Source organism: Gordionus sp. m RMFG-2023, chromosome 1 (assembly GCF_954871325.1).
Source record: "Gordionus sp. m RMFG-2023 chromosome 1, tfGorSpeb1-WG-v2, whole genome shotgun sequence".
Lineage (NCBI taxonomy): Eukaryota > Metazoa > Nematomorpha > Gordioida > Chordodea > Parachordodidae > Gordionus > Gordionus sp. m RMFG-2023.
The window spans coordinates 15042738-15067064 of NC_088775.1; the positions used below are offsets into that span (position 1 = coordinate 15042738).

A 24327-nucleotide genomic window follows, 5' to 3' on the forward strand; every position below is an offset into this window, starting at 1 on the left:
CCTACCAAACAAAATCGATGGAATTAGCTTATGTCAAGATTTCAATAAGTGGTTTTATATCTTGACATGTCAAGGAACAGAAAGATAGATTATTTATTTTAAAAAATATTGAATCTAACTTAGATGATAGATCTATTTAGAAAAAAATTATTTATAATGCATACTTTCTTTTCTTTTACACAATAATTTTGAAATAATATATATTTTAAAATTTATATCAATTATTTTGAGACACGAACTATAAATTAATTTATTGGCGTAGCCAGGATTTTCCTAAGGAAGATTAATAAATTTTTGGGGACTTCGCCCCCAGACCCCTCTTTTGCCGGGACTTCGACCTGCGTTTTTCCAGTCTTTGCCCATATATAGCTAAAAAATATTTTTGTAAGATAGGATGTTAATTTTAATTGTTATATTGATTCTTTAGTTTTATTCATAATATATAACATCAGTCAAAATGGAATCAAGGAAAAAGATATATATATTTATTTCAATATTAGAATAAATCATTCGATAAATATAATTTCTAATTTAGGTATGAAAAAATTAATTTTAAGAAAATTAATTTACAAATATCGTTTTAGATAGAACTAATGTTTAAAAATGAAAGCTTATTTGATATTTTGGTGCATATTCTGCAGAAAGCTCAAAAATATATATATAAACTAGAAGGTCGGGCAGAATCCTATCTGATAATGAATTATTGTAAATTAAATTATATATGATATGATTTGTGATAGACAATATCGGGTAATCTATATAATTAAGGTTTGTTATATAATTAATTAACAAAATTTTTACTTCCATTGTATTATTAAAATATAACGAGGTTTTACTGTGTTAAGTCATGAAATTGTGTCCTGGTACAACTTATTTTTGATACTTATTGCTTTTTTAGCCTAGGACGAGGACACCCTATTTTGGTTTGTTTTAAGCGTTTGGGTTTTTTTTCGTTTCGTTTTGTTATGTTTTTTTCTCTCTTAACTTTTTAGGCTGTTTATTCGAAGCCATATACAGCAGGCTGTTTGGAAATAAGTCGTACCAGGACAGAATCTGAGAGTTTATATTAAAAGTAATTTTAGCTTTATATAGGACAAATATACAAATTTTCAAAAAATATGTGTTCACCTCTGGTGTTCCCTCTGATTAAAAAATCGTGATTATATTACTAGCCTGTTTTCATATGAAATTAATTATATTATAATGTTTTTAATATACAAAATCTATAATGTTATTATTCAAATTATATATTGTTATTATCATACAAGGCTTTATATAAGTATAAATTTGTATTCGATCATAATAAAATATTATAAATAAAAAATTTTTTATTTGTCCACCATATTGGCGAATCACATTAGGATTTAAGGATGAGATTAATTTAATTTAATGAAATTAAGAGAAGTATTTTTTTTAGGAAAGAATAGAGACTATAAACAACAAAGTGTGATAAACTATCCAATTCACTGATTTATAATTAAATTATTAAAATTTTAAATATTTGGGATATTTATTTGCAGCACCCATTATAATATAAAGAATTATAACTGTAGGACGATTTTCTCTTGCGAGTTAAAGAGTCGTTCGTGTGAGATGATAATTTGCGTGATTTATTGTGAAGATGCGGAAGCATATTGATATGGCTCGTAGGATCTCGACTCTTATTAAGCAAACATCTACAATGTGTATAATGTGTACAAATAGAAAATACCGTGAAGATTTTATGTTGGTCCCCAACTTTGCATAAATAAATTTAATATGACAGACCCTCCCAGCCATATGAAGTAAATTGTGGAAAATAAAAATCAATTATCCTATCCTACCCAAGCTTCGTGTAATCACTGATAAATGCAAATTTTTTAGTCTATATCATAATTAAGGGTCCACCAGTCTGTCACTAATTTTATAAAACATTTTTTAATGACGAAAAGAATTTTTTTAGTGATTACATGCCCGACTAAATCGATAAACATTTTAAGGTTAAATTCATTGAGGACCATAAATAAACTATTAATAGTTCTTTATTTAAAATTGTAAAAGAAAATATATGATATAAAAAAAGAAAGACGAAATAAATGGGATAAACTTCATTTCGACGCCTGAAAAATCTCATTTTAAGTATTTTTTTCTCACCCACACTGTTATAAAAAATAATTAGATAGGTGTGATTTATTAATAATTTTTAATTTTTAAAATTAATTAATAAATATCTTTATAAATTAGAAATTATATATTAAGACTTGATTTGATGAAATTGATATAAGCAAAATGAAGAACATATATTACTTTGCCACGAATAAAAATGCATCTTGAACATTATATCCCGTCTTAGCACTGACCTCCATAAAATATACGTTATTCTCCTAAATTGGTAATCAGATTAAATATTTGTTTATATTATATGAACCTTAGCTATTCTAATACCATCATCTTTATTTACTTTTCGAAATGACGAGGAAACATCACTCTTATTGGCTAGTAATAGTAAAACCACTTCTGGAGAAGCGTATTGTTTGATTTCAATCAACCAAGCCTTAAATGTTAAATATATGAGATGAATAAATCGCAATTGATATAAAAAAACAAAAGAATGGGGTAATTTAGCGCCTCAGGTCAAAATAAAATTAACAGCTCTTTAAAGGCCCCTGTTTACTCAATAAAAAATTATAAATATAAGAAATAAATACGTCATTCTCATATGGGAGAAACGTAGAGTAATATACTTCTCAATATATTTAATAAAGTTTAACAATTTGTATACTTTCCACTTTTAACTACATGATAATTATTTTCTAGTGGCCCCTAAGATGGTATAATTTTAGCATCCAGGGTCTCCGCCCTTGCTTCTCACACAGGCCTATTTGAAATGCATGAGCAATATTTTATTGCCAAATCATTATAGAAAAATAATTTTATTATCCTATCATCTATTTAAAATCTTAAAGTAGTTGTTTTAGATCAAATTTAATTCGCAAATAGATCTATAAACAATTTTTTATGCAAATAAATCATACAAGTTTTATATATAAAAGATTTTCTTACAAAAAAAATTTTAAATTTTAAGTAAAATAGTATTCACAAAAAAAAATCTATTTAAAAAAATCAAATCTTTACTTTTTTTAATCTTGAGATATTAAACTCTACAAATACCTTTTTATTTTGATGATTTGTGCTCTTGAATAAACAGTAAATGTCTAGTTAACTGCAAATTCCGCAAGTAAATATTGTATACTCTATTAATTACATTTTAATTAACAGCAAGTTAACCACCTCAACACTCTATATATTGTCCCTTTTTAAAAGGGAGACAGCTCCTACACTAAGCCATCAATTCGATTATCATTAGGGAGATTGAGAGCAACAGATATTTTTCCTCACTAGAAACCTCTAACCACAGCCCCGACATAATTCCTTAGAATTAAGATGTACGTTTTCTTGGAATTCGTAGATGGTTTTGCTTAATCTTTTTCTACTAAATTACATCACGAGAGAAGAAAACGTAAAAACTAAAATACAGCAACCTACTTTCTATTAAGGTGATTTTCGACACCTCAGCTTTTGGACCTCAAGCTCTAATCTTTTCCCTAATAAATAGGACAAAAGCTACGTGCTATCATAGGTGTAGTGTAATGTATTTATATAAATTGAATTTTATATTTGCTTAAAGCTACAATTTATTACAATTTATAAAAATAGAAAAACATCTATATATATATTATTATATGAAATAAATCACTTTATATTATTGTATTGTTCTGAATACATTTCATTTGGCGACGATTTATTTTCAAGTCATTTTTGATGACGACGAATTATTTTAAATAAAAAGATTAAAATTATAACATGCCTCTGAAGAAGATTGAAGAACTTACTCAATTTCATATTTTTGAATTCATAAAAGAAAAGGTTAATATTCAAGATTACCTATATAATATAGAACTCATTCAAAAAATATTTTCGATCAAAATAAAAAAAAAGATTTATTATTGGCCCATATAGGCACTGAAAATTTAAAAATATTTATTTTCCTAATAATTTAGATAATATAAATTATTTAACTTTACTCAAGAATTTAGAAAAAATTTTTAAGGATGCCTCGAGTATTTTTCTTCATAGAAACAATTTTTATACCTTAAAAAGAAATAATGAAACTATTATTGATTTTTCAATTAAATTAAAAAGCATTTGCTCTTTATATAATTTTAAATCGCCGGTTGATGAACTCTTAAGAGATATTTTCATCTTAGGAGTAGAGTTACCTGAGCTGGACAAAGAACTTCGGTCAAAATATGCCGAAGGAAATATTACTTTTGAAGATACTGTGCGTCTAGCGATAGCGCTGTCTTCATTGGAGAAGGAAACCCTGACAGAATTTAATAAAATAATTAAACATAAGCCTATGCAAGGTTCCAAAAATACTTATTTTAGGAATAATTATAACAATGTTAACAAATTCAATAATAATTATAATGCAAAATTCAACCATAATTTTTATAAACCAAGTTTAAACCTAATTTCAGTCAAAAAAAAAGTAATATGCTTTAGATGCGGAAAAGCAAACCACATAGCGAAAGAGTGTAGAACGCATGCTATACAAATGATTTTATCACGGACGCCTCGCCTGTCTTTTGCTAATAAAGCTACAATCGATGCGAAGATAAATGGACTGCAGCTTACTATGGAATTCGATACTGGGGCGGCGTGTAGTGTGATAGACGAGGTTACCTGGAGTCGCATAGGCAAACCACCATTATCACCTGCTTATAAACTAGTAGGATATAACCATATCAAAATCGAAGTATTGGATAAATGATTAATGGAAGTCGAAGTAAAAAATATTTTAAAATTTTTACCTATTTGGGTAGTTAAGGGTGAGAATTCCCTTATTTTTGGAATGCCCTTTTTTAAAGAATTTGATATAAAACTTCCTGAAGAAGTTCGTATTAATAATATAAATATGAAAGATTCCAGTTTAAATACTATTGTTTTAAAATTTCCGCAAGTTTTTAAAAAAAATTAGGACAAATAAAATTACAGGAAGCCGTCATCAAAATACAACCAAATACAGTGCCAATTACGCTGCCATCTAGATGAATTCCATTTCCGTTGCGTCGAACCGTTGAAGCTGAGTTGGACAGACTTTTAGATGAAGGCGTTATCGAGAAGGTACATCCAACAAAAACTCCAATTACTTGGGCTACGCTAACGGTTAATATTTTAAATAAATCCGGTGCCGTGCGGATATGCGGAGATTTTCGTTTAAGAATCAACAAATATTTAGCGATAGATAACGATTTACTACCAACTTTCGTCGACCTAACAAATAGGATCGCGGCTGGTAAAATATTTTCAACGATAGATTTAAGAGATGCATTTTTACAATTCGGAGTAGAGACCTTTTAGTAATTTCGACTCATGTCGGTTATTACCGATGCCAAAGAATTCCTTTTGGGTTGACTAGCGCTCCGATAATATTTCAACGCATTATGCAAAACCTATTAAAGGGTATTCCTCTAATCTAGAAGAAGTATTAAGAAGATTTGATAAGGCTGGACTGACAACGACAACCGATAAAATTAAAATTGGAGAAAAGTCAGTTACTTATTTAGGCCATGTTATTGATGAATTCGGAATTCACCCGACCGAAGATAAGATTAATGCTATAAAAAATTGTAAAACATCGTCTAATGTTAAAGAATTATGTTCGTTTTTGGGAATGGTAAATTATCATGAATCGTTTACTTTCGGCAGCTGAAAAGAATTATGCCACAATTGATCGGGAAGCTTCGGCGATCATGTTCGCTATCGAGAAGTTTCATCAATATATTTATGGAACATTTTATTTTGGTTACAGAACATAAACCTTTAAAATATATCTTAGGTGATAAAAGAGACCTAAATAAAATAACAAATAACCATTTAATACGGTGGGTCACGAAGCTTTTAAATCACAACTTTGAGATAATTCATAGGCCGGGTAATCAAAACAGATGCGCTGACGCCCTGTCCCGTTAGGGGGTAGAGAGAGAAAAAATTAATGAAGTTAAAAAAAAATTTGAAAATGAAATTAGAGAAGTAAAGATCAATTTAATGGAAGATTTATCATACACTCGAAGTAAAGTTATAATTGAAACGATCAATGATATAGAGATCATTAAATTAATAAAAAATCATTGGCATATTGATAATATGAATAATTATTCGGAAAGTTTAAATAAATTCATCTTAATTAAAGATAATATTTCTTTGGAAAAAGGGCTATTATTTTATAATGATAAAATCTCATTCCTGATAACCTAAAAAAAGTGGTTTTGAATGTTATCCATCAAGGACATCCTGGGATAGTGGGGATGAAATCCTTATGCAGATACTATGTCTTCTGGACAAATCTTGATCGAAATGTTGAAGAATTCGTCAAAAACTGCAAGAGTTGTCAGGAAGGTAGACCGGGAGCCAGAGAAGTACCATTATACAATTGGAATATTCTTACCCGACCTTGGGAACGAATACACATTGATTTGACAGGCCCCGTGTCTAGAAAGTACTGGTTAATTTGCTTAGACGCTTTCACCAAATGGGTTGAAGTTGCAATTTTAACACATATTAATTCGACGAGTGTAATAAATAATCTCTGTAATTATTTCGCTAGATTTGGTTTACCTCGTTACATTTTCTCTGATAACGGTACTCAGTTTACTGGATCTGAATTCAAAACGTTTCTTTTTAAAAATAATATAAAACATTTTAGATCGGCCTCTTATAGCCCCAAATCGAATGGTTTGGCTGAGCGTTATATACGTACGATAAAGACGCGTTTCTATGCTGGAAGGAGAAGTGGGACTCCGGACCAATTAAATTTAGCGAATGTTTTAATTACACACCGAAATACTCCAAACGCAACTACCGGTAAATCCCCTGCCGAAATGAAGTTTGGAAGGCCGCTCAGAACGACGTTAGATCAATAGAAATTATCTACGAGAGAAAGGAGAAAACGCGTTATGGAAACAAAAAAATTATAATGATAGGAACGTTGAGCCCCGTGAATTTGAAGAGAAGCAAAAGATTTGTATAAAAAACGAAAGGACTGCATGGCATGAAGGGACAGTGGTTCAACGGAAAAGTGCGATATTGTATGATGTTGAGTCTGAGGGTATTGTAAAAAAACAAGCATGCCGACCAACTGAGAGTAGCTCATGTATAAGCTAAAGAAACACCCATAACAATGACTGAAGATTTGGACATTGCAGAATATAATAAAAATACAACTCTAGAAAAAAGGGTTTCAAAACCCCCATTACGTTATTATGATGAATTCAATTTATAGTGGGGAGAACTGTAATATATTTAAATAAATTGATTTTTATATTTGATTAAAGCTACAATTTATAAAAATAGAAAAACATCTATATATATATTTTATTATGTGAAATAAATCACTTTATATTATTGTTCTAATACATTTCAATAGGCAATGAAAAAATGGGGTTTTACTTACGGCAAAGAATATCCACGTAATTTGCCGATCCAACTGTATTTCTATACAGTGATCATCATAGATTTTTAATTGGTGTTTTAATATAAAGAATATGAATATACGCTTATTTTCAATTGATCTTAAAAAAAATTGTATATTCATTGTTAATGTTATTATATATTTTTTTAAATAGATAAAAAAAATTACATTAACTTTAAACGAGTAATATAATTAATTTGATAGATGTAAGTAAATATGGTATTTTATTTTAACATATAATTAAGATATATTGAAATAGTATTTTATTCGTTTAAAAAATAATACTACACAAACAAGTCATTAATTAAGAGTTATAAATTAATATTTATAATCTAGTAATAGAGATGATTTAAATATTTTAATTAAATTATTTATATTAAAAATGAGAATAAGATAATATATTTCTAATTTTCCTCAAAGTGCCGTTAATAAATTTAGGGACAATTTAAAAAAATTAGAAATTCTGTATTTTGTACCTCATTTTATCAAAATCTCAAAATATATAAAAATAAAATTAATTATAATAATAAATTTATTTTACTGGTGAATTAATTTAAATAATATATATACTTACTTTATTGTTAATATTATTAAAATCATGTAGGAAAAATTTAATTACAAATAATAATACTGGGTAAAAATTATATTTACAAATCTATTAAAATACAAAGAAAAAGAAAAAGATATATTTACTGAAAATTTTATACTTAATAAATGACAATTTTTTTATTATATACTGGAAAAATAATTTTTAAACTGGTAATTTCGAATAAAATACTAGAAAAATAAATAACTGAATACAGAAACATAATGCATATATTTACAACTCACACGAATGTTATCGAATGAACTTTTACAGCTAACATCGTACAACAGTAGCAAAGCTAAACATGTAAAATAAAAATTAAAATAATGGATGAGAATCTTTTTTCTTAATGACTCAAAATAAAAATACCTAAAGCAAAAGAATAAGGATTTTGTCAAGTAAAATTTCTGATTTTCTTAGAATTTTCTTTTTTTTGAATTTCTCAGAAATACTAAAATGCTCATAAATTTTTGCTATTTTAAATGTTTTATGCGTTTAAGTAAATTTGGTTTTAAACGTTCATCTTTTACCTTACATTATTTATAAATTTTTGAATAGGAAAAGTTATGTGGTCAGACCTGTTAGACTTTTTTTTATAGCATAATAATTAATATGGGAGGGAGGAGGGATATATAATTAAAATTAGATTTTTTTAAATGATAATAGAATTAAATCTATCTTATTAATTTTCAAATTTTTATTATAATTTTATGTGAAATCTTACAAACAACCTTATTTTAATAATCAACAATTGTCCAATCATTTATTTTACAAAGATGTTTCTACCATTCAAATCAGAGTTATATCTTACTTAAGAGGAGCTCTGGCTCGAGTCATCGATTTCTCTCATACAAAATTTAATGATCATTTGACTAAGTTTATAAAAAAATGCCTTCGCCTTGTTAGAAAAATGTTGCTCGTCTCACTCGCAATGTTTAATCTTGCTATCAAAATTAAATTTGATTTTTCTTACCAAATGGTATATTCCTGTTTATATAAAACGAAAGGATGTATAATTGTTATATTAAAGTCGCTTAAATCTGGGGGGCAAAATTTTTTGCCACCAATTTCATCAATGAAAGTTCAATTTTTTACATATAATGATTTTATTACTATTACTATGACTTTTAAAATGCTTTCGATACCAATTCTATCAATATCGAGGCTTTTTCCTTTTTGTTTCTTATATTCCTAACAATATTAATCTTTCTACATTTTACAAGATTCAAAGCTCTTTAGATATAATGTATGATATGGGATAATAATTTGCGCCAACTAGAAAGGGAGGACTTTCTATTAAAGCTTATCAAATATTTTGTTATAATTAGATAGATGGCAATAGAAAATATTAATAGTGTGATGGGACTTATCAATTTTAGAAAAATTGCACTACTATTATATTGCAATAATACCAGAATGAACCTAGGTTCTTCCTAGTCAGATGTAAAATTTTATATATTCTCAATTCTCATTATCGAATAAAGGCAATCTAGCTAATAAATTTTTAATAGTATATAAAATTTTATTTAATATTTTTTAAAATATATTCCTACCATGTGCATCACGATAATATGCATGAGTTATACTTCTATACCGTTCTTGTCCGGCAGTGTCCCATATCTATTTAAAAAAAAATATTTGATAAATTTTTAAATGTTATGTTATCAACAGCAATAAAAAAAAATTATGGTAATGATTTGCTATTAGTATTATTTTAATATTATTACTAAAGATCATAAAATCCCTATATCTAGAAGTTATTTTACTAAAAAAAAGGTTTAATTTGAAATCTGTAAAGCCAGCAAAGATCTATTTAATTTATTATCAGGTCAATATTTTAAATTCCGTTTGATCAATATTACAATTAAATAAATAGAAATAATTTCATTGAATGTTCAAATATTACTTTAATTTTTTATAAATTTAAATGTTGATATGAAAAAATGGTGTTCTTTTACAATTTATAAAAAAGTATAAAACTAATTAACCTGTAATTTCACCTTTTCATTCTCCACTTCTATAGTTTTACTCTGAGATACAATGATGCATTAAAAAATGAAATGTAAAGGATTGTAATATTGGTATGAAAAAATATATAAACAATATCAACTTTTGTAGTTATTTGATTTATTTTTTACCAACCTTGACATTATTTACAATAGTATAGACAAAGATTCCCCAAACAAGATAAAAGTATCCCACTTGCAAAAATAAGATGTTAGCAAATTTTGACAAAACTTTGGGCTTTATTGTCATACATTATAGTCAACATAGATCTCAATCTTTGAATCTCTCCAGCTCATTTTTATATATTTCTATATATTGACTGACATTTTTCTCACGATAGATCATGCCGCATAACAAAGTTTTTGGATAAGACAAAAATTAATCAATACTCGAAATTTTTAAATAAATGAGAAGATATCATTTATGATGATCTTAAATACTAAAGTATAAAGGAACAATAAAAATTTCAAAATTCCCATGGGATAAAAATGTCGATTTAATTTCCCTTTTAGTCTTTTTTATATAATATATAAAATCTTTTTGCCAAAAATATGTTATCAAAATTTTTTAAAGATGTTGGTAAAATTTAAAAAAATATATTTTTGACGTAATGTTTTTTTTCTCCTAAAATTAATAATTGTGCCGTTAGTAATTGAACGTGTTATATTGGATGAAGAGTTATTTTAAAAGGCAGATGGCATGAGCTAAATTTTAAGAAAAATAGAAATTTTGTCAGTCCAGAATAAATTCTTCGAGATTTTATCATTTGAGCCTAAATTGGGTTTCATCTATACTCAAATTATAGGCCGTTCTAATATGTATAATACATCATCTTAAAAGCAAAACAAGACATTAATGTTGTGGAAAAGACTGGAGCGCAACGTCAACAGGGGTAAGGAAGAAAATGCCAATAACTTTTCAGCCATTTGAGCTAAATAACTAAAATTTGATCAAAGTGTATTTTTATAAATATTTTTACCATGTATTTTACTAGAATTAGGTTATGCGATCGACAGTTTTTTTTAGCCTGCCTTTATAAATAAATAAAAATATAATTAATAAAAAATTTTAAAATTTTTAAGAGAGATTCTTCATTGCCTATCAAATAAAGTGGCCGGGAACTTCTAGCTCATCTAGAAGTAATTCGCCCCTATTGCCACCTCATCCCGGATATAGGGTTAATTGGAGAATTTGTTCACCTCTCATATATTTAGGACTTACCTAAACTATGAGAGATTGAAGATTTTTTCTATTTTATAGCTTGATGATGAGGTTATCATAGTGCATTAATAGTTTTATTCTAATTCCTAAGATAATTTATTTGCAAATCGGGAAAATACTTCTTAAACCGATCTCCATTAGTTTATCTTATATTTCATTTTCAAAATTGAAGGGATAAAATTTCTTTCCCTTTTTTTTGTTATGATAACATAAACCCAATAGAAAAACTATCATGAGAACTGTTTTATTTCTTATTAATATAGAAAGTCTCCCGTCAATCCTTAATTACGCCTTTCAACAAAATAGTAAATTTTTTTACCAAATATTGTCAAATTTTAAACTAAAAAAATTGTAGCACTTACAAAGGGAAGTGTTTTTCTATTTGTTTATTTTAAATGGAACATGCAAAATTGGTAATTTTTGGGTCAAAAAAACGCAATTTATCTCCATAATTTAAAATAATATATATATTCACTTAGAAATTTTTATATAAAATTTTTTGTAAAAAATTTTTTATATGAAAAATCTATTAAAAATATTTTGGGCTCTGTCCTAATTTTTAAGAATTCCAAATTTTATTTTGAATAATGAATTTTTGAGACTTAAAAAATAAATATCTTTAAAGTATTTTGAAGATATCATCACATAATATCAAAACCTACAATTTAAAAAAAAAATGGTGAACAGGCTGATATTCTAAATAGAATTCAGAATTAAGAACAAAAAAATGAGTTGAGCTAAGGTTCGTTTATGAAGTTCAAAAATATTCATTCATGGTAAAAATTGTTTGAAATTTAATAAAACAAAGGGTATTATGTATGCACTTTATATACTGCTCAAAAATACATTTATTGTAAAATATAATTTTTTTTAAAAAATTAAATTATCTTCAAATATAAATGTTTTGAAAAAAATCTTAATCACGAAGTAATGACTCTGCAATTTTTTTTAAAGGTAATAAAAAAAATTTGTTTTGATAAATCTCGCTAGCAATAAATGGAACCCATAGAGAATTAATGGTGTAGTTAAACTGCTCGATTTGAGACATTTTTAAAAACGGCAAAATATTTTAACCATAAAAAATATTGCCTAAACCTCGAGATTTTGCTAACAGATGTTTAAACCTTTTATGCCATCTAGGGCCAACATTCTTCTTTGTAATTTATTTCTGGACAAAATATTGAGTTAGCTGTTTTTAAAATATTGGCTCAAATTTAGCCGTTATACAACACTATTACGAATCTTGCAATTTTAATTTATTTAAAACGAGATTTTTTTCAAAAAATGTGATAAATATGATATGATCGGAAATGGATTATCAACATGTGTAGAAAATGCCTATCAAGTTTCGGACAAATTTCTCGCTAACTTCTGAACCTTACTCTATATTTTTAAAATTGGTTTATAGATTTTTTCCTTCATATATAAATTCAAGAAAATACACAAATGTTCGTAATGAAATTGTCTGAAATTCTACAATGTAAGTATTCTATATATGCTAGGGATTTTTTACTCCTGGAAGAGAGAGGTGAGGGGTTATGTGCAAGATCACCAGTAAAATGGGAGGGATTAACATTTGAATGGGATTTGATGGGGGGGGGGGTAAAGGGTAGTTTTGATTTAGATTTTATATTTATCTTTTTTCTTTCTAATTTTATTTGGATTTCATGTATTTCTTAATTTTTAATTTGGCAGGAGAAGGGTAAAAGGTAAAACTCAGAGAAAGTGGGAGGCATGGTGGGGGAAGGGGGTAAAATTATCACTGACTTGGAGGGCTGGGACGTAAAATTTGCTCATATATGCTATTCCAGATCAAATCAAATTTTTATTAAATTTATAAATTTTCAACAATATATTATTCCAAACTCATAAATTCCAAACCTTATCTTATACCTAAAACGAATTATTTGTTATTCGATATTCTATTTGATTAGATTCAATTCGTATACACAATTATTGGATTCGAAAAAATATATTATTCGTCGAATAATTTTTTATATATTATTCGTCGAATAATTTTTTATATATTATTCGTCGAATAATTTTTTATATATTATTCGATCGAATTATTCAAGATTATTCGATTAAAATAATTTATATTAATAAATATCGAAAAATAATCATATATTATTAGTAGGAATTATTTGCAATTATTCCTATTTAATAAAATTTCCTAGTGGAATAATGAAGAAACATTTTATATTTCTAAATGTTGTTAACTGCTGTTTTTATTCGAATAATTCATAATACAAAATTAACTTCATTGTTTTATGATGGACGAAGAAAGTATTTTTTTATATGTAATTTATAACACATATACAATTATAAATAACTAGTAGCTATCCCATCAAGAATGACGGGCGAACCAGATATTTCTCCTTTGTTTGATGATGGAGAAATCATAAATTTGACTTTTTGCAAAAACTTTGTGTTTAAAAAATTAGTTGTTGGTATATTTGTCTTCTACATGATATGAATATTATATTGATTTTTCTACATTATATATAAATATACTATATATGTAACTATATTATCTTACTAATAAAATTTGTTTGTCTTTTATCCATAATTAAATTTTACAAAATAAATTTAATAACGGTTAAATAAAATTTTCGAATTGAATCGAATATTCGAAGAATCTAATCGAATAATCATTTTATTATTCGTACGAATACGAATAATGAATTATTCGATTTAAACGAATACGAATAATTCCATTATTCGATTCGGAATTTCGAATCGAATACGAATAATACAATTATTCGATTTGATTCGTTTTGTAGGTCTACCTTATCTATTCCATATCCTAGCAGATGTATTCGTATTTGATGATTAAATATTTTATACATTATAATTTCACACAAGAAACCAATTATAGCAGTATTTATATAAATGTGGAAATAAGGAGAAAATTAATTTTCCTTTTCTTATATAAATGTTATTTATCAACGAATTCTTAATTTAAAAATTTATATTTTTAAACAATTTGAAAAAAGGCATATTTCAAAAAATAAAAATCAATAAATACCAAAAAATTATATAAATTTTTAAAAATTTTAAACTAAAAAAGGTTCAATTTTTTTAAAATTGTTTCAAATTTCCTAATCCAAAAAATCTTATAAATAATTGAAATTTTTTTTTATAAAAATTAGGTACTAATTATATTCACACTGTAATATTTTTGGGAGAAAATATTTCTTCATATTCGTTTGAAAATATCATTTTTAAATTGGCAAATATTATTTTTCACGAAGTACACGCTAGAAAATTAGAATTAAATTTATTTCTAAATTTATCGTGATAATCTTCTTTGGACAATTTGTGTCTGTAATGTTTTAATTTAGAAAAGTATATAGGAAAATTTATATAAATTTAGAGCAACTTTATATGACCGATATCAGGCCTGTTAACGATACTTTTAAAATGTCACCTCACCTAATTTTCCCAGATTATTTAATACCTTTACTTTAAAATCGCTCTCCCATGCAATTTATTTTAATATCATTAAATATTATATAAATATATATTAAACACATATTCTAATATATAATTCCTAAAGTAAATAAATACTTTATAAGATATAGTTAATAGCTGGAGATGGGAGACGGGGGAGGGTTAACTAAAAAAGATGATACGAAATATAAATATACCAGGAAGTTTAGAGGGAGTACAACAAAATAAAGCTAAAATGGTATGGACACACAATGGGAAGACCCGAAAACAATGTTGGAAATAAAGTTAAAAGTTTAGAAGTGATGGGTAGAAGAAGAAGAGGCAGGTCAAAACCAATAAGTCCATAAAAACCAATATGGCAAAATATATATTAATAAGGTGGATTATATGAACAATAGAAAATGGAGAGAAATACTGAAGAAGATTACCATCCAGGTGAAAGCTAAAATAGAAGATAAATTTTTTTTATTAAAAATTAACTATATTTGTCTTTATGTCTGATCTTTACAATCATATCCAAAGTTTAAATTATACCCGAGAAAACAGTAACGAAGGGTTTACCGCCTAATTCAAGTTATCAAGTTTTAATTTTTTTTCTTTTTTAAAATTTCATAGTCATACATATATTATATTTGAATATTAATATTGGTATATGAATCTGATTTAACGTATATACCCGATTTAGGTGTTTAAATATATAATTTAATTTAAAAAAATTTTTTTTTTTAATTTAAGTTTAATATAAATAATTAATTAATTCCTATAATAATTAGCTGCAAACATCGACATAACCTGAAAACTCAACCTATTGCAATTAATACAAATTCAGGCTGTCATTTGGAAATATTTTTATTATATTATGAATCTGATCAACAAAATCGTGCTTTGATTGAATTATTATTTTACGATATTAGAACTTTGTTTAATATTTAAATTATTTTTTTTTAAACTTACATTTTAAAAATATTTTGATTTTCGGGTCCATGTTTGAATTGAATTGGGGAAATACTTTCAATCTTACCCTTCATTCACAGTTAGTGCGAATTCTTCGTGAATATACATAAATATACAAAATATTTTGCATACTTCCCCTCGAATTCGTACTAACTATGAATGCAGGGTAACCTCTCATTCACTGTTAGCTTGAATTAGCGACCGAGAATACAAAAATACATCGTATTTTTTATAATTCGCCGGCCAATTTGCGACTATTAATGCAGGGTTACGGGTCTAGGTTTCTCTCTATACCACGTATATTTATATAATGTTAGACAATGTGCGGAAAATACGTTTTTCGACAAAATCAGACCTCCATATTTTAAAAACGCATTTATTTAAAAAAATTTTTTTAATTTTTTTTAAGTATATTAGGACATGTTTAAAATTCCTGCCCTATAAATTTTATACCATTTTATAAGATATTATACATTTTTCCTGGCAGTAATATATAGATATGATAAGATTTCTAAATAAAAAAATTAGATAACCTATTAAATTATAATTTCCTAATATACACTATAACCTTGTTAATTGTGAACCTTATTTCAAAGTAAGGTTAGATCGGGCGTTTTCCTTTTTGATCGGGAGATTTTCTTTTTTGATCGGACTTTTTCCTTTTTTGATCCAAATTTTTCCCTTTCTTATTGGACCTTTTCTTGGTTGACTGAGAAACTCTCTAAATGGTTAAAGAGGAAATGAGAAATCCTCCTCATCTCCATTTAAAATTTAATTTTTTCCATTAATAAAAACTCGTACCTCCGTACCACCCCCTGCCACCACCTCTCCAAAAATAATAAATAAAAAAAGTATAAATGGATTAATAACTCCTTAAAAAATAATTGTAAAACATTTTATTTAATTTAAGTGAACAAATTATCTCCCTTTAATCAAGGTTCACTATGACTAGTTTATACACTATTATATACAGCAAAATAATTATTAATACCCGAAAATCGATTCCAACTGTAGTCATAAAATTGCCCCCCAAAAAACTTCCTTCTTTGAATCTTACGAGAAGACACGTTTTTCCAACACCCGAATCTCCCAGTAGCATAATCTATTTATAAAAGATATAATAAAATACAGGTGGAAATATTGACATAATGAAAAATTTTATCTCGATGAGTCTCTATTCTCTAATCGAATTTCTTCTGACATATTTTTTTCTTCTAAATTAAATATTTTTAACAAACGGATCAAGCAATTACTTCACATCCTATTGGATTAAAAATGGTCTTGATTAATTCCTTTATGCTGCGTTTATAATGCTAACATACTTTTATATAAACATAAATTAAGGTAATCTTATAAATAAGGAACTTTCGAGTTATTTTATTTTATTTTACGTTATTTTTCTACTAAAATTATCAAAATATTAAGTTAATAAATATAATAGCGTTCGCTTATATTCAATAAAACGTCAATTTGTTGCAATCTTTTAATATTACAGTTTTCGAGCGTAAACGTTACTAAAAAGAAGTAATCTAGGACTCTTATCTTGAGATCAATATGCCGGATTATTTTACATTTTTATGACTCCGATTTAAAAATTATGAAAATTTATTATTGTTATTATATTATATTTATATAAGAAAATACATTAAGAATTATAAATATACATTACATTAATGTTTATTTCCATTATCATTATATTAAATTGATATATCGTAAAAAATAAATTATTAATATTTATAAATATTTTATATAAATTATAAATTCTTTGATATAAAATTCAAAATTTATGAAATACTATAAAAACCCATATTTAAAGGAAATTAAGAAAGAAAGATTGAAAGAAAATTTAAATGATCATGCGTGTAGGACCGAGTGTCAGTAGTTATCGATTAGATGAATATAGACAAGACAATGTGTAGTTTGGGCATGGATAACATATTCTTGTCACAGTGAATGAAATATAAAGAAAGTAAAACAGAAACTCTTATTAAAATTAATTGGAGAAATTATTATAGCGTTAAAAATTTAAGACTTTAGATTAGACGAAGTAATTACTTTCCAAAATAGAAAATGCGCTGCGCAGAAGCAATAGACGCCACTTCTGTTATATTAGATATGGTTGATAAAAAATGCTTGAATTCGATTCATGTATAAATGATGTCTTACAAATTTAAAAAAATAAAAACTAGATGTGCCTAAATGTTAGCATAGCTTTTTATTTTTGCTAGAAAGAATAAGTGGAATTGACGAAAAGTCCAATTATTATCATATTAAATAGCAATGGTGTATCCAGACTTTTCCTATAGGGGTGGGGGGAATTGGGGGCTGCCGGGTCATATCTTTGAGTTATTCTTTTTAATTATTCATAATACAATAATTATTATATTAATATATTTAGCTTTTATTTACTAATTCGCGCTTATGGATATTTAAAGAAGAAATAAAGGTTATAACCCAATTTTTTTTATTATTTTAAGTTAGGTATATATTAAATAAATTTTTTTAAAAAATATTAAATTGAAATAAAGTTTTATATCATTTTTTTCATGAAATTGGCTTTATTTTTTTTATCGGCCTGCAGGTTCTATACTCTAAGAAATAATTTTTCTAATTATTGATTATTTACTTGCTTATTTCCTACAATCACTTTTTAAATATTCTTTTCCAAAAAAAGGTATTATCTTTTCTTTTTGTTAAAAATATTTATTTATTGTTATTCTTTAATTTGTCTAAAAATATTTTATTTTTTTTAAATAATAAAAAAGACTTTTCTCTATTAATTACATAAATTATATTTCACTCTAATAAATGTATTCATAAATTTTCCCATTGCTTAATAAATTATTGATTTAGTGATATTCTGTTTTTACTTTGTATGGAAAACTTGTGAAACATGCTATGGACATTACCTATAATATTATCGTTTTATAAATGCGGCGATAATTTAAAATATACCACATAAAAAGAGTCCTTAAAGCTGCTATTTATAGCAGAGGAGAAGAAATAAATTGGCAACAAATAATAATAGATAAATGTCATTTTGATCTTGATATCATTATTCGAAGTGAAACTTCAATCTAATTTAAAATAGAAATTAGACTTACTTTTCCTGTTGCACCAAATGCAGTAGAGAATATTTAAATAAGTATGTCATAACAGTTAAAATGTGTAATATAATCAGACCATAATTTTGGAATCTAGGAAAATAATTCCCCGGAAAAAAAATCCCGGAAAAAAATTCCCGGAAAATAAATCCCCGGATATTAATTCCCCGGAAAAAAAAATCCCCGGAAATTATTTCCCCGGAAAAAAATCCCCAGGAAAATAATTCCTAGGAAATAAAATACCCGGAAAATAATTCCCCGGAAAAAAATTCCCAGGTAAATAATTCTCCGGAAAAAAAAATCCCCGGAATAAAATTCCCCTGAAAAATAATTCCCCGGAAAAAATTTCCCCACTATATATTGAATTGCTAATGCATTGCTAAACTGCATTGCTAAATAGAAATCAATCATAAATAAATCAAAATTTTATTATGTATATTTTATTAATGATAATTTTTTAAACTTTTTTTAAAATATACTTAAATCATTTTTTTATTATAAATGAAGAATATAATAAAAAATCATATAGTATATAATTTTATTTTTATTTAATATTATTAGTAAGAAATATATTTATTTTTCTAGCTTATTAAAACAAAAGTACATTTTATTCAATTTTAAAAATTAACAAATATATATCCGTAATAGGGCGTTATATGTTTTAATATGTATCATTTTAGGAAACCGGAATGATGATTGGATAGCACTTTTTTTTATATTTGGGTATATATACATATGACGAGTAGGTTTAGAATAGTAAAACAATGGAAATTTTCTAATAAATATTGCTGGCGTTATTTATCAAAATCTCTTCATTTTTGTTTTATACGTGTATATTTACGTGCTAAGCATTATCCTAAAAAATATTTTGATTTGACCGATTGCCGAGTTCAAAACCGACCACTTATTAAATATTCGATTGATCAAATTTGCTATTAAGATAAATTGAAAAATGTTGATTTTTGTTTTATGTATCTATAAATACGTATAAAACATAATTCCCAAAAATATTTTAAAATATCATGATTTGACCCGAAAACCGACCGAATGACCAAATACTGCATTGCTGGCGTTATCCATGGAAAAATCTTCATTTTTGTATTATACGCGTATATATATACGTGCTAAGCATTATCCTAAAAAATATTTTGAAAATAATTTAATTTGACTGATTGCCGAGCTCAAAACCCCACTTACTAAATATTCGATTGATAAAATTTACTAGTAACATTTTTTGTTTTATATATCTATAATTACGAAAACATATACGAGTCGGTTATCCGCCAAACCACGATATTTTTAAAATATTTTTTGGGATTATGTTTTATATGTATTTATAGATATATAAAACAAAAATGAACAATTTTCAAATTATATTACTAGTAAATTTGTATCTAGGAAAATAATTCCCGGGAAAAAAAATCCCGTGACCCGGATCTGCTCTGCAGTATTTAATTAAATAGAAATGTTTTTTAAAGTCAAATTTCTTCGAGGATTTGAGATTTTAAATAATAAAACGAAAGTTAAATAAATCTAGTTCACCTTTACACACTTTCATCAACTTTTAGGTATTTATTGAAAAATTATTTTTACACAAATTTTAATCATTTTTTTAGAAATATGATAAAAGGCTTTTCACAGTTTACTAACTCTTAAATAGCGCCCCTTTTTGTTTTTACAAGGATAAGCTATTAAATAATATAATTTTATAAATTTTGTGGCGATATAGGAAATTAGCAATTCAATCTGATACCCTTTATTTGATAAAAATTATTTTACTGAAGTATTTACCTACTTTAAGAATTTAACTGACTGAATACAAAATCACTATAAAACTTGCAAAATTATATTTTTTACTGCCCAATTTTAATTAAATACTGCCAAAAGTAATGAAAAATGCTGACCACTTTAATCAAAATACATCCAGAGGTGATTATCAGCAGTGAGTATTATATTTTTCTAATCTAACAATTATTATTTTGCTTATGAATCAAATGTTACAGAAAAGAAATAATTATAATTTTATTAAATGATATATAGAATAATAAATTATATTATTCAAAAGAAACAATTCTAGAACGTATATGTTCTCCAATTGAAGAGAGAAAATTGGGCAAGTCCCTTCTCTCTTCTAAATAATCAATGCATAAATTTTTTAAAATAGTTTGTTTCGTTGCATAAATACGATTTTTTTTTGGGAGTGTATGTCCCAATATTCCATTGGCCGATTTTTCCCATATCAACCGCTATTTTCATCCTTATTTTTTCGAGTAGTTCCCATATCTTCGGTTTTTTGTTGCCTACAATATGCTTAAATCGGTTATTCCATCCTTCACATACATTGTTTGTTCGATTTTCCCCAGCAATCGTAACATTGAACACATTCCATGTTTCTGGTGGGAACAATGGCTCTACTTGCCTTTGAGAGTTTTTCCTATGTCTCAATTCTCCATTCACATAATTTTTATCAAAATAAAACAATAATTCTTTGTTTTCATCCGATACAATGGTTTTTAAATACTCCATACCTCTGACATCGTGTATAGGTAAAAATGCTAATCCATCGATCATAGCTGCAAATAAGCATAACATTGAATCATTCCGATATGATGATTCTAACCTCAATTCCTGAATCTTTCTATGAGTTGATTGAGTTAGATGATAAAAACATCCTTGGATGTTGATATCTCTACCTAAAAGTTGAAAAAATATAGATTAAAATTATTGTATAGGTTTTATTTAATATTTATGTCTTTATCAATTTTTATTAATTACACTGTGTGACAAGAAAAATGGGAGAAAAAATAAATAAAAACAAGTTTTGGTGCAGAATTTGACATTGAGTTCAAATTCATTTTCTAAGTTTTCCCTTCACTTCAAGTTTTAAAAATATTATCGTATAAAGGCAACTTTTCGAAATCTCAAAAATGGTAAAATTTAGGTCTTTATACGGATATATTTTAAAAAGTATCAAATGAAAATCCCTGAAAATTGGTGATAGTGTTAGACTTATATTTCCTTATAAATTTATTAATTTTTATAATTTTTTATCCATTGCTTTCTGGTAAAGAATTTCGTTTTGGGGGTCTTAAGTTTTCAATTTAAATTCCCGGCAAGAATCGTATAAATATGTTAGCGGACTACTGCTGGAGTATTTTTTTTGAAAATAAATCATCAACTTCATATTCGCGGAAATATATTTAGATTTACCATTAAATGTTTTTAAATTCGATAAATTTTATGTTATTGTTTAATTTGTTTTAAATTCAATAAATTTATTGTATATTACAAGTTAAATCCTATATAATAATGAAGGATGGGGTGAGACAACGGACCGATAAAAGGTTTATTAAAAGTAAAATATGAGATAGGTTAGCTTAGCATAATATATTTATTTAAATATGAGAAATGTAACTATTTCATTTAAATTAAATTGTTTGGGAATCGTACCTTGTGCAGTGTAGCGAAGAGAACGAAAGCCACAATAAATATATTAAATGTAAGCTATATTAAAAAAGAATCTATAAAAATAATTCCCCGGAAAAAAAATCTCCGTTTTTAAGATAATTAAAATTACAAAATTAATAAATTAGGAGAAAAAAATCCCTATAAATAAATCAACGAAATAATAATTCTCAAATAAAATATTTAAAAATTTTGATAAAATTAATTCTGAAGAATTATTTTCTAAGATTTACTGTCTTAAAACATGTTTATTTTATTTTCTCCCAAAAAAATCAAGTCAAAATTTGTCACACAGTGTTACTAGAAATGGGTTCGTTCATCCTACACTCATAAAAAAATCGTTTAATATTCCTAAAAACAACAGAAAAAGGAAATTAGAATTAAAAAAAATTTCAAATTCCACGGTCCAAAATACATTTTAAAATCAAGGTCCTAGCATATCTCGATAGGATATAGATGTAATTAAATCGTAAAAAGAAACCTAGAGTATTTTCGACGGCATTGATTGCAGCCTTTTCAAAATCTATATAAATTGTTATCGGATCTATGACTAAATTCCGTTCTTGGGCTTTTTCGAGTAAAATCTTAAAAATTTCTTCATATGTTGTATACGTTTTTCTTTGTAACAAGAAATATGCCGCTGTTATATACAGTGTTTTAAAGGGTATTCTAATTACATATAGCTGCAAAAATAAATGAGGAGCCAATTTAAAATTCCCGTCTATATACCAAGTTTTCGTTAGCATATAATCGGTGGCAAATATAATTATCCGTTCATTAGATACTCCGCCATTATCATGCAAAAGAAATCTCTCATTCGTGGGAGATCCGGTTGTAGCCCAATCCTCTAATATTAAAAGATATTTCCAATTAAAAGTTATTTATAGCATGAATATGATTTAACCTGAAATGCTTAATTCTTCCAATGTGGCCGGAATAGGAGGAAACCTTTTTATTTTGCGATTTCTAAGTGTCCTCTTGATACTCTCTTCATTCGGAAGTCTTTTTCTGGATTCGGGAGACAATTTAGACATTTCTTCTGCTTATATTTGGCAAGTATTTTGATTTGTTTCAGAGGCTTTTCTTTTCATCGTGCTTATAGCATTTTCAATTTGATATTCATGTGGATTTATAGGATGAATATGAGGCGTATTTTCCAATGTATAGTCATTTTCATTGTAATATTTCAAAATAACTGGGCATTTTTCAGCATTATATAATGTACATTTATATCTTTTAAAATTTTTCGTAGTTTTATGATAATTGTAGGAATATCCCTCATGAAAAATTTTAGCATGCTTATTTAACGGAAGAATAAACATAAAAAATTTATTAAAATTATCAAAAATATTTAAAATAGTAAAAGAAAATTTTATAAAAAGTAATAAAAAAAACTAAATGAAAATCGTTTGTTTCAAAATTACAAAGAATATATCACCCAAATATATAAATTTATTTATTTTTGAGCATAAATTTCCTTTCAACGTTATAAATAATAATATAAGAAACTAACTGGGATTATATAATAACATTTCCGGAGTTGGAAACTTTTAAATAAAAAAGTTTCTATTTTAAGATTATAGTCCCTCATATGTTTTCTTTAATGAATTAAATTTATTAAAAATTATAATATTTATAAAAATAAACAAATATTATTTAGAATAAATAGTATATTTTTTGTAATGTTCTACTTGAGATAGTCTTTGAATTAAATAAGCTTTTGTAATCGGTGATTAATATTAATACTTTTTTTGAAAATTTATAATCAGATACAATTTTTAAAAATTAAACATAAAAATTTCCATTATGTTATTTTTGTCCGGGATTCAAACTGATATTAGCATATGGAACAGAATAGTGTCATAATATTATTTTAATGTTGTATATATTTTAACAGTGGCGTGTTAGAAATAACCACCCCCTCTGCATGGTAAATATAATGTGGTTTAATTACCTGTTTAATATCTATTCAAGTCTAGATGAAAAGTAGATAAAGGAAATAACCTTTCTCTTTCTCAGTAAAA

At 26.0% G+C, this 24327-nt stretch overlaps 1 protein-coding gene across 5 annotated transcripts in view; it reads right to left on the bottom strand.

Moving 5' to 3' along the window:
- Positions 1 to 232: 232 nt before the first annotated feature.
- Positions 233 to 24327, bottom strand: part of LOC135930991 (ras-related protein Rab-37-like) — a 41437-nt gene continuing 17342 nt past the window's right edge. For 2 of the 5 annotated variants that reach the window (XM_065467860.1, XM_065467926.1), the window contains exons 2-10: positions 16726 to 16836; positions 11086 to 11133; positions 10088 to 10129; positions 9653 to 9719; positions 8345 to 8397; positions 2408 to 2533; positions 2287 to 2363; positions 1549 to 1676; positions 233 to 369 (exon numbers count right to left, since the gene is read on the bottom strand). In XM_065467860.1, coding sequence (XP_065323932.1) covers positions 284 to 369; positions 1549 to 1676; positions 2287 to 2363; positions 2408 to 2533; positions 8345 to 8397; positions 9653 to 9719; positions 10088 to 10129; positions 11086 to 11133; positions 16726 to 16836 — 738 coding nt within the window. In that variant the 3' untranslated portion in view covers positions 233 to 283. Of the gene's footprint in view, positions 370 to 1548; positions 1677 to 2286; positions 2364 to 2407; positions 2534 to 8344; positions 8398 to 9652; positions 9720 to 10087; positions 10130 to 11085; positions 11138 to 16725; positions 16837 to 24327 lie in introns of all 5 variants that reach the window. The other 3 variants (XM_065467996.1, XM_065468071.1, XM_065468143.1) reach the window with 2 other exon arrangements.